This window comes from Petaurus breviceps, unplaced genomic scaffold (assembly GCF_028583685.1).
Source record: "Petaurus breviceps papuanus isolate PSGF00001 unplaced genomic scaffold, PetGlider_PUasm1.0 187, whole genome shotgun sequence".
Classification (NCBI taxonomy): domain Eukaryota; kingdom Metazoa; phylum Chordata; class Mammalia; order Diprotodontia; family Petauridae; genus Petaurus; species Petaurus breviceps.
This window is the reverse complement of record NW_027185799.1, coordinates 15,939,501-15,955,375: the sequence shown is the minus strand read 5'-3', so window position 1 is coordinate 15,955,375 and position 15,875 is coordinate 15,939,501. Positions and strand designations below refer to the sequence as shown.

At 34.5% G+C, this 15,875-nt stretch overlaps 1 protein-coding gene across 12 annotated transcripts in view; it reads right to left on the bottom strand.

The window, feature by feature from the left end:
• The window catches only part of NFIB (nuclear factor I B), a 284,256-nt gene that overhangs the window by 39,444 nt on the left and 228,937 nt on the right, over positions 1-15,875 (bottom strand). For 5 of the 12 annotated variants that reach the window (XM_069090701.1, XM_069090706.1, XM_069090708.1 and 2 more), the window contains 3 exons: positions 13,189-13,344; positions 8,101-8,279; positions 3,533-3,698 (listed from right to left, as the gene is read on the bottom strand). In XM_069090701.1, coding sequence (XP_068946802.1) covers positions 3,533-3,698; positions 8,101-8,279; positions 13,189-13,344 — 501 coding nt within the window. The remainder of the gene's footprint in view (positions 1-3,532; positions 3,699-8,100; positions 8,280-13,188; positions 13,345-15,875) is intronic. The other 7 variants (XM_069090703.1, XM_069090710.1, XM_069090711.1 and 4 more) reach the window with 5 other exon arrangements.

The window sequence follows — 15,875 nt, the reverse complement described above, 5'->3', positions numbered from 1 at the left end:
ATCTATGCCAGGAAGCCAAATTCTACCGTTTACTGTGGGCATGCCACACTCACTTGTTCCATCTTCAGTTGGGCATACTCCTCAGTAGATGGTTCATTTCCCTAGCTAAAAAGGTGTTATCTGAAATTACTTAGCTAATGATGGCATCACCAATAATGTTCAGTGGTACTAATATATGTGAAAATAGACTATGAATCTGTCAGGAAAAAGTGAAAGCTTTTACTAATTTTAAGCATGATGTGATTGCAAATATGGCATGAGAAGCTTTTCTTTAAAGGAAAAGGGAGTCTGGTTGTTGTAATTACATACATGAAGAAGGGAATTAACTTTTATTGTGCCAGATTGCATAAAACTGCTTGGTACGGTTATATCACATAAAAATCATCTTAATTTTTAGGCAAAATTTGGTTTTAAGTAAATTTTTTAAGAAAGTAATTATTTTCCATACCCTCTTCAGGACAAAAAGCAACTTTTCTAGGAAAAGTTGGTGGCATTTTTTTTTTAGACATGGCCCACAGACAATTAATATACATGTTGACTACTAATAAAAATTCCCAAATTTATATTTAGAATGATGTCTTACCTGAGTTAGTTTTATCTCATATATTTCTCTCTAAGTACTTTTAGTATAGAATGAACATATCACAGTTAATTTTCCCTTTTTCTTAAAGATTTCTTTTCAGGCTCTCAGGGTAAAAGTATGAATGTATCTTAATATTCCTAGCACTGAGCAATTACATTTTTCTATGTCAGAATTAAGATGAAAAGGAAATGTTGTTATTATTTTATTACTATATAATGACTCATAGTTAGAAGGTTTTAATCAAAGATATTTTCAAATGATATAGTAATATAAAATTTTTATAATTTAAAATCATAGGCTTTATGATTATCAACTGCTTGATTTAGGGAGGACTAAACGGTATTTCTCATGACATTCATATATTTATAATAATATTTATATTTATAATGTATCAGAATCAACAGAGAGAGGTGGATAGGGCACTGGTCTTAGAGCTTGCCTCTATTTGGCTTTGGCACCCTGATCAAATCACTTAACATCTCAGGGCTCCAGACCTGCATTTGAAGAAGGAATTTCCTCATCCAAGAGTTACTTACATCTATGAATTCAGAGGCCTGACATCTATCTCTATCAAAATCAAATTATGTCCCATTAATTCAAAATGTTCCCCAATAAAATAATTTAACCACATGAGGATTTCACAAATACAGAATGTGCTTAATACTTTTTCTTAGTTCAACCATTTGAATAATTTTGAATGTGCATATGAACAATTATATTGTTTCTTGATTTGATTTTCCATAACTAATTGTCCATGATTATGAGGGACCAGTTAGCACCTTTGAGAACATCAGGAAAGTGAAGCTATTTCATGCTCTTTTATTCATCCAAGCTTCTAGTGATAGACAACATGCAGCATGGGATGAAGGGTAGCACATAGCCCATTATATATTCCTACCCTGAAAATACCAGAAATACATTTTGGGATTGTCTTACTCCTTACCTTAATGCTCAGAACTCCTTACAACCATCTTATTTCCAGTAACTTTGCTGACTTTATTATCAATGAAATAACTCTCTTCTTGCTAGGCATTGGATATTATGAACATAGAACCACAAAGGTTGTTTAAATAAACTAAAATCACTTTATGTAAGTTCTTATTCAGTGGCAAGGAATGGAAAGATACAGCCATTTTTATAGGATCAAGAAAGCACTGAATCAGAGCATAGTCAATTCAACATTTTTTTCTTTGCCATTTTAATGGCTGATTCAGATGACCTCATGGTCATGTAGTTCCATGGACAATGTGAACTAAACTGATCATCAATATGGCTGAAAACAAAACAACAAAAATTAATAATTTTATATCTCATTTGCTCATAACCTATAGACAAGGCCTAAATAACAACTGCTAAGTAACTGTGAGTGATAGAATATATTAGTTTGGGACAGAAGGTTCTGGGATCATGTATGGAGGCATTAGGCCCTTAATACCATCACTACTATTGTGTATAACTTGTATAGGTCTCCTTGAACTTGTATTTCAAATGCCTTTGTTCTGAACATTGGTTCTACAGTGCAGATATTAGATAAATGTGCATTTGAAAATTTAGGTCCTGTTGCTTTATCGAACATAATTTTTGCAGCTAACTTTGGCTATATAAGAAATTATACCCAAGTTTTACTAGACCTCTTTAATGTTTGCTTTTGTGGAAGTACTCACTAATGTGGGGCCTCTAGCAACAAAAAGGTCAATGAACATTAATGACTACCCAAGTATACCACAAGACTACAGGTATTCACCATCCACTATAAGGACTTCTTGTTCAGAGAAACAAAGTCTAAGTCATAGTTATGTTTGAGGTACTCCCTCAGAATCCTTCCTGGTTTACTGCTTGCTACAAAGAAGCTTCTGCTATTGCCAATTACAGAAAAGGGACAAATGATGCCCTTTCAGACAAATGATATCCTTTTATCCCATCTGAAATGAGGGACAGAAGTATTATGACTTCTCTGTACTTTCACATGGAAATTATTAACAGCATTGGGATAACGTTGATTAGGACAAAAAGAAGGATGGTCCTTGAAATTAAGAAAGGTATGCAGTTACAGGGGAGCACATTCATAACTTGCTTGAAGGACAGGATCCCTCTCTCTGATTTCTACAGCACTGACTATAGTCTCCAAGTCACTATAGAGCTGGTGTTCTGGATAGAACCAGTTGAAAATGAACTTGCTATCTATTTCTGAGCTCATCACATGGAAAAATAAGGCAAGCATGTGGTCATAAAATTTATGGGTTACATAAATTTAGTGGCTATATTTTTTGTCATTTCAAAGGCCAGTCATGCTAAACAATATGGTATTTGATGTACCATGATAGGCAATCAAAGGATTAAAAAGCAAACAAAACAAAAAAGACAGATAATGAAAGTGCAGGTAGCTTACTTGTGCCTAATATAATGGACTTAAATTTCATTTTCCTGTTCTCTACATTGTATGTGTGTGCTTTTTTCTAATAGTGACATAAGCTGCTGTTATGTGAACATGCAACTCTCTTATAGTGGCACTGACTCAGTCTGCTTTAGTGAAGGGGCTTTGAACTTCTATAAGAAAGCTCAGTGAGTTACAATGATCTAACTTCTTGGGAGGTGATTGAAAAACCTTTTAGGCTGAGTTACGATACTCAGTGCTAGTTCAATGTTCACCTTGAACCAACAGGCATGTTTTGTTATTTTTTTTTGATAGATGTTTTCTCAAATAAATATGCTTCTCCCTATTCAAAACTGGTTGAGATGTCACAATGATGATTCACATGACATGAGGCACTGTCTAAAATCTGATAAGGGAGAGCATTTATGGCCAGATCACAAGCCTGTTAGTTCCACAAATGAGAAACCTCCATCTGATCAGGTAACTGGAAAAATTGCCTTGTTTTCCACCTTGGATCGGAAATCCAATTGAACCTTCTTCGATGGACATTTCTCATTTCCTACAGAAATACTTACTGGTTGCTGTAGGTGAAGCTGCCTCACCTTCAGTGGATGTAGTGATGGGTTTAGTATCTGTCATGGTCAGGGTCACAGGTCGCACTGCACTGTGATGGGGAGAGGGTGCCAAAACTGGAGTGAAATGGCCGGGCACTTTCCCTACTACTTGACCACTGCTGTTGGGCTACAAAACAAAAACAGAACACGCCGCATGAAATAATCCAGCCTGTCTAATTCATAAGTCCATTTAGCACACTCTTCCTTCATGGACCCTCCTCATTGTGTGGAACAGCCATAGAGGCCCCTCGCTCAAGTTAAGAGTCAGAGCACCTAATAAGTGGTTAGTAATAATAAGCAACAGCAGCACTTAAGAGAAGGTTTTCCTCTTCAAAGCACTTTGTATACATTAATTAATCTTTACAACACACTGGAGAGGCAGGTAGACATCATTATTCTCATTTAACAGGCCAGAAAACTCAAGTGGAGGTTAAATGATTTGCCCAAGGACAAAATGGAAGTCAGCATCAGTGCTAGAACTAGAACCCAGGACTCTCACTTTGAACCCCAGGCTTGTCATAATGACTTTGTATTTGATCTTCTAGATGAAATTTGCACCAAGAGGCTTTTCAGACTTTGATGCTAATCATCTAAATGATGATGAGAATATCTCGTTGATACAAAGGCTCCACTACAAAGAACACAGTTCCCATTATTTTTTCTTCATGCTCATTTTGTCACATAACACAAACACATTCATCCACACAAATAACAGACAACATCTAAGACACAATTGTGTTGCTATCGGGATCTCCTAACATAAGAATAGAGAATGTGGCGCAGAGCTTTCATAGTAGATTTTTGTGAAAGAAGTCACAATGCCTGGTCTACAAAAATGATGCTAAGTTATCGAAACGGGTCTGGCCTATAATGCATAAACAAAGCTTCAAAGACTACAACTAAAAAGTGTTGCAGTTAAAGAGAGGATAATCAACTACTCTACATGCTATTTAGTTTATTCTTATTTTGATGCATATAGATATTTACACAAAACATTTATTAACTTTTGTGGGAATTACCCAAGTAAATCCCCTATGCTGTGATAGAATAGATATTATTATGTGTGCTTTAGCCCCTGGGTACAAAAATAGTTTCTGTGTTAGGAGGCAAAATCCCAAGGGACACACTGATACACTATAATACCAGAACATGTTTTTCTGGATAGAGAATGCTATTTTTGTTCATACCCAAGATAGAATTCTCTACTACATTAAATCCCTAACAATTTTATAGGATTTTATTTTCCAAAAATACTTAGCTTTTCTAATCCAAAATTGTCCAAAGAAAGATGCAACCCTTATTAGCAGACCTATCTAGCTACCTATACATATAAACTACATATAGATATTTTATCCCTGAAAAAAAAAAGATGAAAATCTAATAATGCTCAAATATTTTTACTTTTGGTCATAGCTGAGTCTTAAGTTAGGCTCCTCAGCTGTTGTATCATTTTTTCCCTTGAAAATAAAATGAGGTACTTGAATATCCTGACTGTTCATCACACATAATTTGGAGTATTTAATATTATGTCAGGAAAATTGCCCATCGTTTTCCCCTGTGGAAACCTATGGGAGAGTTATATCCTTAAAATAATTTTACTTAAAATATTCCATTGAATAGCAAGGCTGTCTCACTATAATCAGTATAGTGGTAATATAATTAATTTCAAAATTGCTGTGGGGAGTAGATGGCATCTCAGTTGCTTATCTTAACAATCTAAATTAGTATATTACTGAAGCATGTTGGGGAAGAACCACTTATTGTAGGAAAATGCTAACTGAGTAGCCATTCTTTTGAGTCCACTTATTGTAGGAAAATGCTGAGTAGTCATTCTTTTGATTCCACTTATTGTAGGAACATTAAGTAGCCATTCTTTTGATTTCTAAAGAAAAAATGAACTAATATCAGATTTCTTTTGCAAATCCAGGTTGAGCCAAAAAAATAGATGAAATATTCCTAATAGGTATTTGTAGTTGCTATAAATATGTGGTGTAATTCATGTTTCCATACAAAAAGCAAAAGTCATTGGGTTAAAAGCCCATCATTATGTAACCAACTTTTTCTACAAACTGAACATTTTTGTGAGTTGCTTTACATTTCCCCCTTAAAAACAATAACAACAACAACACAGAAAAATGTTATTTTTATCCCTGGTGTCAGGTTCTATGAGCAGTTGTTCTCTGTGCAATAATCAAAGACCCAGACCCCTGTGTTCAATAACACCTACCTGTAGAGTGACAATAATGTCAAGGAAATGCTGCGACAGACTATGGCAGTACAGTGCTCAATACTGTAAAGCTTTCCCCACTGGAACTGAATCACGTTCCAAGTTCAGTGACACACATTTACCTAATTTAAAGTTTACAGAAAGTGACAAAAGAAATAAATCGGAGCCAACACAGGCAATGATATCGCATATTTTAGGGTCCACAGGAAGGAGAAATATTGTTCTGTTTTCTGCTAGTTTAAAAGGATGAAGCTGTACCATAAAACTTTTATCTTCTAAGGATGCTAATAGATGAACCTTCTCATTGTTGCTGCTAAAAAGAGTTGACTCCTCTCAGGAGAGAGTTGACACAGCATTTTGAAGGGATTATCCTGCTCAGTACATTGGTTCCATTATACAGTACTAAAACCCCGAGAAAGCATTAAAAAAAAAAAAACTGAGACAAGAGAGTAAGACACTTCTCTTAGAAGCTAGATAGATCTTTACCTTGAAAACGGGAAGAAAAGCAGGGAACAATATAGGCAGATTATCGCCTAATCTGCCCTCTTAACATATAAAAAAATTGAAATGTAAGTAAAACAAGCACTGAATAATTAAAGAAATGCATAACACTAAGGGCCTGATTTTAATTTGCATAATTTTTCCCTTAATAGTGCCTAATTAAGACATCAGTTTTTTTTTTTTAAAAAATCCAATGGAACTCTAAGATTTTCCACACTGAATTAACATTAAGGACTTTTAATGGATGTCTTAATTAGACTTTGTTATTCATGGAAATTTTACACAAATTAAAATCAGGCCCTGTGTGCACTGTTCCCAGCTGAGTCTCAGCAAAATGCTCTGTGGAACTGAAAGACTTTTAAATCCATGCTTTGACAGCAAATTGTAGTCTTAAACTGATATATACCACAATCCCACGGCTTTTCTTAGCTAGCATCAATATTATATCCAATAAAAATAATGTATCATTTGATTTTTTTCACCTAAAACTAAAAATTGCTCTTCAAATTTAAATTTCAAAAACTAGGCAGCTAGTCCAGAATGTTCATCCACCGGGTCCAATAATCCCTGACTTTTTAAATAGCCCAAAGGAAGAGTCACTTGCTTGTATTCAAAACGCAACTCTCAGTCAACCCTACAGTTTTATCAGAGTTTTTAGCAAATGAAAAAACTGATATTTTCCTTTATTTCTTGTGCTTACATTAAACTGATTTCTTTTTAATTAAAGGATTAAAAAAATCTAAAAGTTTATATCTATACCTTTGATTATCATTGTAATAACAGTTTTAACACAAACATTCCTAAATCTCACCAAATTCATTGAAATGGGCCATAGTTAGAAATTTTGAAGGGGGAGAGGTTCAGATACCAGACCATACCAAATTACATTACATTCACACTGGAAATATTACCCTTATTGACAAACAGCTTTGCCTGAAAGTCTGACCTACAGAAGAGACCACATAGCATTACTATATGCCTATCTGACTGCAAGGGAAAAAAATGGAAACAAAAATCTTTCTCATATCAAATCCCTAATCCATGACTTTGCCATCAAGAACCACACTGCCTTATAATAAGGCAGAAATGCATCTGAATCACTCTTCTTGTTTGTCCTTCTTTCTTGAAGAGGACCATGACATCAGGGAGGTGATGCCATGACATGCAAGGGAATTGGATTTAAGTGAGAGAGGGCTGTGGACCATCTGAATCACTACACCTGCAGAGAATCCCTAAAGTTACTATCAAATGTTTACAAAAGAATAAGCTTGTGTAGCCATGTCACCCATTATTAAATACAGTCATGTCTGTGCAAAGACTTAAATATCCCTCAAACATGGAAAACATTTACACTATGAAAGCTTATTTTAATTCCCAATATATTGTCCATAAATACAACTCTGCTCTTTTTGTATGTTTATTTTAACATATGCTTTGCTATTCCCTGACTCTGTGTCATATTCCAGGTATTTCAAAACTGTGAACTGCTCCAAACTTTTTTGCTAATATGGTCCCTGCTTAGACTCTCCAGTCAATGAAAATAAGAGAAATTAAACAAGTTCATAACAAATTTTCACCTGTAAGGAAATCCTTTTACTAATTACCACTCAACCAGATGCAAGACAAAAACTTAATGAATCACTGAGAACCTTACTGAGTTTAGAGTTCAAAAGTCAATTCCATGACAGTAATTATCCTTGTATCCTAATAATGAGCATCACAGAAGACAGAAAAGGGAGCATGACCATTTTAATATGGTGTTCTCATGACATTTCTCTGCCCCAACTCCCATCCTCTTTACCTGGCTTGTCTGTGGACTAGATGGGTCATAAGAAGGTACATAATTCTTCAGAGTATCCTGAGGATTCAGGTGAGGAGGATATCTGATTGTGGGATGAGAAAAGTAGCTTGTTGGGGCCGGAGGAAGGATAGCTTGTGCAGGGAATGGCAATGGCGACGGCGACGTTCTGGTTGAGATGACTGGGGGTAAAATCAAAGAAAAAAACTGGTTAAGCTTTAGCTTTCTGGACTTTGTAGTTCCTTTTCTTAAATATAAAGTCAGAAAACATGCTGCAGGATGATGATTCAGTATTTTTCAAGACAAAATAAATGCTCTTAAAATATATGCTCCTTGGTTCTTTCTTTTTGTCTGATCTCAGCCAATCTGACTCTCCTCCCTTTTCTCTCTCTTCCTATTCTTTCTGTCTCTGTATCTTTCTGTGTTATTGTCTCTGGGTCCCTGTCTTTCTCTATCTCTCTCCATGTCTCTCTCTGTGTCTCTAGCTCTCTCCGAGTCTCTAGGTGTCTTTATCTCTGTGTATGTGTCTCTCTCTATACTCTTTCTCCTTACTGCCCCCTCCCCAAACTACCAATTCTATTTCCACAGATCCACACGTATTAACAAAAACTTTTCATTTGTTATGGGTTATGGCATTGCTTGATATGGTGTTTTTTTAAACAAAGCAATGATTTCCCAGCAGAGCAGATACTTGCTTTTATCTCATGAATTTTAATCAATTTAAAACATTCTAAAGAAAAAAAAGGACTCATAAAATTTTCACTAAGGTTCATAACAGAAACAAATCTCACTGTGAGCAAATGTAGTGAGTTTTTCCTTACTATGTAATCCTGTACCTGCCTATGGATGTGGGAAGGGGAAGCCAATAATTAGGAAGCAATAATGTCAGGAATAATTAGTTGACCATTGTGTAAATGCTAATGAATGTTCAACCTCAGGGCCTGGGAAAACCTTCCAAATGAAAATATTTCTTTCAAAACAAAAAGGGATCTCTCCTTTACATATTTTCTCTACACTCTTTTTATTCCTTCCTTCCACATTCTCTCTCTGCAGACCAATACATGCAAAGATCTCATTGCTAATGCAACATTAAACACAGACAACATGAAACACAAGCTTCAAGCTTTCAAAGCCATATTAACTTGCCCAAAAGTTTCCTACCATATAATTGATCATGCTTGCTATGTGGAAAATATTACATATAATTTATTTAATATAGCATGTTCATATAGATCATTACTTTAGTGTAATTTTTAACAGGCATCATCTACTTAATTTTCTAATAATATTAAAAAAAAACCAAAAGACAGAGGCACTTTGCAGTACCATAAATAGCTGTATAATACATGACTATGCACATTAAGAATATGTTAAACAGCTTCTTTTTGCCATTTTTCCTGGATGTTGTTTTAAATTTAAAAGGTCATGCACTAATTCTAAGTCAAATTACCTATGAGCAGAAGATATATTTCTCCTATGTTCTTCAACTAAAAGACATACAGTATGACTTAACTAAAACTTCCTAAATATACACCAAAATTTACCTTTCAAATATAGCATTTGTTTCCCCCAAAGAAGAATTTTTCATAACATACAAGAACACATAGCAAGAAAAATACTGAATAAACTCAATTATAAGGTTCCCTTCTTTGAGTTTGATCAGATTTAGGAATAGCATTTAAAATAAAACTCCACAAGTGAGATTTTCCCCCATCTTGGTACAGATGCAAGGGTTGGGCAAAGACAAGGTGAAGCATGTTGAAAAGGAAAGAGCACTAGATTTGAAATCAAGAAACTTGGTTTTCAAATATTTCCTCCAACACATGCTATCCTGTGTGACTAAGAACAAGGCCCTTAATAAAATATAACATAATAAGGCTTATTACCAACTGCAGGGAATAATGGAATTTTGAGGTAAAGGGAAACTTAAAGATAATCTGGTCTAACCTCTCCATTTTTCAGATGAAGAAACCAAGGCCCAGAAAGCTAACATGACATTCTCAAAAGCACATAGGTAGCTATGTAGTAAAACTGGGATTTACACCTAGATTCTGCTATTCCAAATAGTTTTCTTTATTCTTCCTCACTCATACCACCTTTTTAGAGTTTTTAAGAAAGTAGTGATGTAAAACACCTCAAAGTGCTGTGTGTGAGTTAAAAATTTATGATTAATATTGCTAAATATCAACTCAATATCAGTGATAATTAATATCCTTAAGTACATAATTGTAATAAGTAAATACATCCTGCATTGATCTTGTCCAAATTTACAAAGTTGGCACTAAGCTAATCACAGCAGTACACAGGCTTTGAATTGTTTTTCCAACTGTGGTGATGTGTTTTTATTATGCAACCACATTCTCTTAACAGCTCCCCTGTGTGGCTAACAATAGGCAGACATCTGGTCAGATTTAGGGGGGCAGGTATAGTGTGAAGCTGTCCTTGTTCTCCTCAACAATGTTCAAGTTGGCCCAATCTGAGGTCATTTTCCAGACAAGATCTCAAATCAAAAGTAAATATATCTGTTATTGCAATCTTACACAGAACTTATTTAAGTTCTCTAAAGAAGATGACATAAAGTATTGAAAAGATTTTTTTTACCTTATTAGAAACACACTTATTATAGAGGGAAACTGACCCTGGATTTTCAAAAGGCTCTATACAGGCTCTAGAAGGTCTCATCAAGTTGAATGAGCTTCTCCTATGAGATTGGTGATAACGGGCTGCATATCTGTCACCTGGTGACCAGCTACACAGTTTTTTCTCCAGAGGGCTGACCACCATAGACGATTGATTTTTTTCCGCCATGGCATTTTATAAAGATTGTCTAGTAATATGCAGATGGTGTAGAAGTTTTGTTAGAGATGGTGACTTGAGTCACAGATCCTATTGGTAGTGCAGCTAAGTAGTGTCACAGATACAAAACTGGACCCAGAGTCAAGAATATCTGAGTTTAAATTCAGCCTCAGACACTTAAACTCAGCCACTTGACCCAACCAGATCACTTAACTTCTGCCTTGTTTTCCAACTCTGTAGAATGGAAATAAAATAACACCTATCTCCTGAGGTTGTTGTGAGGACAAAATAACATAATATTTGTAAAGTGATTTGCAAATCTTAAAGCTCTATATAAGTGCTGGCTATCATTACTTGTGGTAAGTATTAAATAGGTACTAGTATAATACATACATAGACAGATCTATCTTTGCTTCTTATCTTTGAAAATACCTACCCTCAAGAAAGTTATTCCAGTCTTGCCCTCCTTCCCACCCTCCCTCACCCATTGAGAAGGAAAGATATATTATGTCAGTTATACATATTAAATAATGTAAAACATATTTCCATATTAGCCAAGTTGCATTAAAGGAAAATAAAGAAAATGAAAAAATGTTTCAATCAAAAAAAAAGTTATTCCAGAATCAAAGCCATGACAATGATAAACCTTAAATATATCCCAGCTCAGAGCCTTGTATCTTCCTCTTAACTTAAAAGTTTAAATTTGTTAGTATTGATTACTGCAGATCTATCAGTGTTAGCATTGCCTGAAGCAAATGTATATATATATGTATATATGTGTACATATGTATGTACATATATATGTGAGTGTATGAATATCATTTCTGGCTGGTATATCTCCCTCTGTCTCTCTCCCTCTCTCTGAGGCAATCTGGATTAACTGACTGGTTAAAGGTCACACAGCTAGTAAATGTCAAGTGTCTGAGGCCGCATTTGAACTCCTGACTCCAGGGCCAGTACTCTTGGGCCACCTAGCTGCCCCTTGGTACCTATTTCTTTTAACTATAACATCCTTCATTTTGGATAGTGATAGTTCTCTCTCTCTTTTTAAGTCTAGGAGGAAGTAGAAGACAACTTGACATAAACCAATGTACACATACCACAAATTAAACGTCACAATATTAACATTTTTAAAGTCCACCATGAATTTCACCACTTCAAAGGACCTGTAATTTCATAAGTGTGAAGTTCTGCCAATTCAGAATACAACCCTCTCTATAGATTGATGGATTATAGTTTAAAAGTTATTGTGACAAAAGAAACAAAAATCACCTGTAATCAACTTGGTGATAAGACTTTTCAAATTTAGTCTAGACCTTGGGAAAAGTTATAGTTCATTACTGGACTTGAACTGTCTTTTATATTATAAAATATACAAAGTGTAAAAATCTGATTCTATCTGTATTAAAAAAAAGGAACTATCCTCCACTCTATAGAAAATTACAGTAGCTAAAGAACATGATAGTGTATATGTATGTGTGTGTATACAGAGAAAGAAAAAAGACAAAGAGAGATCAAGTATTTAAGTTTCTTCCACGCCTACAACCATATTTATATATAAAGATAAGAGTTTGTAAATAGTATGTATTGAATTCTAGCTGTATGACTTTCTAATTCCATGACCCTGGAAAAACCACTTCCCCTCTACTTCTCAGTTTCCTCATCTGTAAAATACCCTCTAAGGTCTTTTCTAAGTCTAAATCCTAGTATCTAGTGAATAAGCCAAATGTGTGTGTGTGTGTCTGTGTTTGTGTGTGAGTATGTGTGTGTATATGCGAACACATATTTGTTATACTGATAAGTACTCACTTATTTCTCATTTTTGCTAAAGTAATTGCCAATAATTTGATTATTTGGCAAAGTAGATATATTGGTTTAATTTCTCTTTTAATTTGTAAACCCTAAATCATCATATAAATATGATTTAATAATCATTACCATCTAATAATAATTCATTGTGAAGCAAAGTAGAATAATTAGTTGGTAAAAGAAGCACTGTGAGCAAACAATCAAGAAAGAAAAAAAATCATTTTTGGTTCTGAACATAGTATCCTCCAATTGACATTGTTCACTCTCAGATAAGTCTTGATAAACAAACAGCAAATTTCACCCACAGAAATACTGTTTATGTGACTTCACGCCTTTGAAAATATTCCAAACTCAACCACCTACTTGATGACCCTTCTCTTTCCCTCAATAAAATATATGGGATTAGGACCATTAGCAGGGTCATAGTGATTACAGCTTGTGTTCCATTGCTGTGGATTTGGGCCAGAAGCTAAAGAAACAAGAAACCTTCTCTAGGCAACTCCTCACCACTGTGTGCAACTCCTGCGATTCCGGGATGGTGGTGCTGAGGAAAAGTGCTCAATCTGGGTGAAGAGTCCTGCGGAGATGTAGGGCTAAACAATGGCTTTTCAGGCTTCTTCAGAGCAGTAGGAGAAGACATATCTGCAAGGGTGAAAAATGGTTTTGGCAATGTTAAGCTACAGCCCAGAAATGAACGTGCCGGAGTTCAGATACTCCAGTCGAACATCCTATTCCTCTTGTATCCACGATCCTTTTAACACAGGTGCGCCTCTTTTCCTCTGAGTGGCTACCCTGTCACTTTAAAGTCTATGGTGCACTTTTTGCTTCTCAATGAAGATGACTTAAGGCTTCATTCGTTAAATGTGCTTTTTTTTTTCTCAGAAAGGTTAAAAAAATGGTAGCACGGTGGTCTTCTGGGTAAGACACAGAAATCTGTTTATTGTTTCTCTGTGGCTCAAATAAAGCCTTGCCCAGACATTTCCCACTAATTTAAATTTAAATGGTTTCAAGGAGTCTTTGTTTTCTAGGTCTCAGCCCACACTGTTTATAAAATAGTAGCAAACAGAGTACAGATGTCATAAAGGATCTTTCAGGTTGGAAAAGAGAGAATTAATCAGTATCTTAACCTGTCAGTTGTACCATTTGTCTGATATCTTATGTGGTAACAATAGCTAAGATTTATGAAGCACTTCTAGGTTTTCAAAGAGTAGTTATTATCAATTTCATTTATAATTTGATTTGGTCCTCACAACAACCCTGTGAGGTAGGTACTGTTATTTTGTCCATTTTACAAATGGTGGAACCTGAAGTTGAACAAGGTTGGCAGGGCCAAGCACAGCACTGGTACCCCTATCCCACCTTAAAAGGAATCCAACATATTGATTTTGCTATAGTTTTTTTTTAAGTTGATAGAGACAATCATTACTAAAGGAACATCAATAAGAAAAGTTTTCTGGTACTGATGAAATCTATACTACTCATTTTATTATGAGAATGCTTTAAAATCAACTTTTTTAAATGAAGAGATGATTTTGTAGTTCTATAGTTTCATGTCTTTATATCTAACTATTAAGAAAAGAACTTTCATCCTAATAAAAAGTACTTAAAATTAATTATTTAATTTCAGCATTTTGTCACTCTGCTACTGTCATCTAACAGTTCAATGATAGATATCACTGTTTAAAAAAAAAGATTTATGAGCTAGAAGTACTAGCTCTCTCACAGTTTTTAACTAATATAGTTAAGTTGATCACCACTGTTAAACTGGTCAGAAACAGCATACTTTTGGAACAGAAAATCAGACAACTAATTCCATATGCCTCCAGAAATAGAAAATAAGTTTTAAAAAAGAAGAAAATGGCCAATTAAGATATGTCATTAGAATCCCTATAAAAATGAAGAAATATATTTAATTTGTATAAATAACTTTTAACAGGGTTAACTGAAGCTAATAGACCTTAAATAATGCCAAAAAAATTAATGTATGACTAATACATAGTGAAATAAGGATATTAAAAATATACACATTTTTAATCTGATAGAGGGTTGTATGCTATATGATGTACAATCAAAAAAATCATACTTTTTAAACTGGAAGATTTTAAATCATCAATTTCAACTGCCTCATTTTTATAGATGTTGTAATCACAGTTTCAATTACCCCTACTAGAATTCCTAATTTGAAATGGACTTTCAGAAAAGGATCCTAGTGGCTTTCTATTGCTCCTCTAATGCACTGCCTTTACAACTATGTTTGAGTTCAAGTATGAGGTTTCAAATAAAATTAACATATGATCAATCTGTTACTAAGAAGTCTGCCATATAAATTATAAAGTATAACTGCAAATCATTTCAGAACAATTCAACATAAATGGTCTTTCCCAGCGAGGATGAATGCACCTGGTGATGTGATCTTTGGAGAAGATCAACCAAATCAAGGCAGTGCCACTGGTGCTCATTATTTCAAGACTTTCGTTACAACCAGCTGAATCTACAATAACGAGTTCCTTTAAAGGGGGGGAGGGGACACACAAGCCATAGGTGTTCATGCAAAAGTTCATATTACACAGGTGATTATGTAGTTTTAGAGATGCTACCTAGGCATTTTCTTTGCTAAAATTATATAATTAGCTTTATGAAGTAATTAGGATAGCTTCATTTATTCTTTCTGTTTTCTCTCTTGAATGAACTGATTTAATGGTCCCTTCATGTTCTAAATACACCCAGGAATTACAGATGCAGAAAACAAGAAAGATTGGGCAAAAACTATTTGCACGAGTTATGATTATCACAAAGGATCTCCTCTTCTTGATTAGTAAAAAAGTTTACAGCTTTTTATTAAAAACACATGGGCTTCACTGAGGTTCATATTTTATAGGATTCACTTTAGAAGAAAATAATAGTATTAAGTTTAATTATATTTTATTTTCTTATAAAGATATAACCTTGTTAAATGAAACAGGATAAAGTGAGGTTTGGAATTTGAGACATCCTAGAATGACAAGTTAAAGGATGTAGGGGATTACTTGCTATTACAATAGTAAAAAAAAAATGTTAACTTTTATTATAATTTTCTTTTAAGTTATTAAGTACCTGGCTGTTCTCTATTTTCACAGCAATCATACATTAATGATACAATTATGGGTATATAAAAGAAAGAATTATTTGTTGTG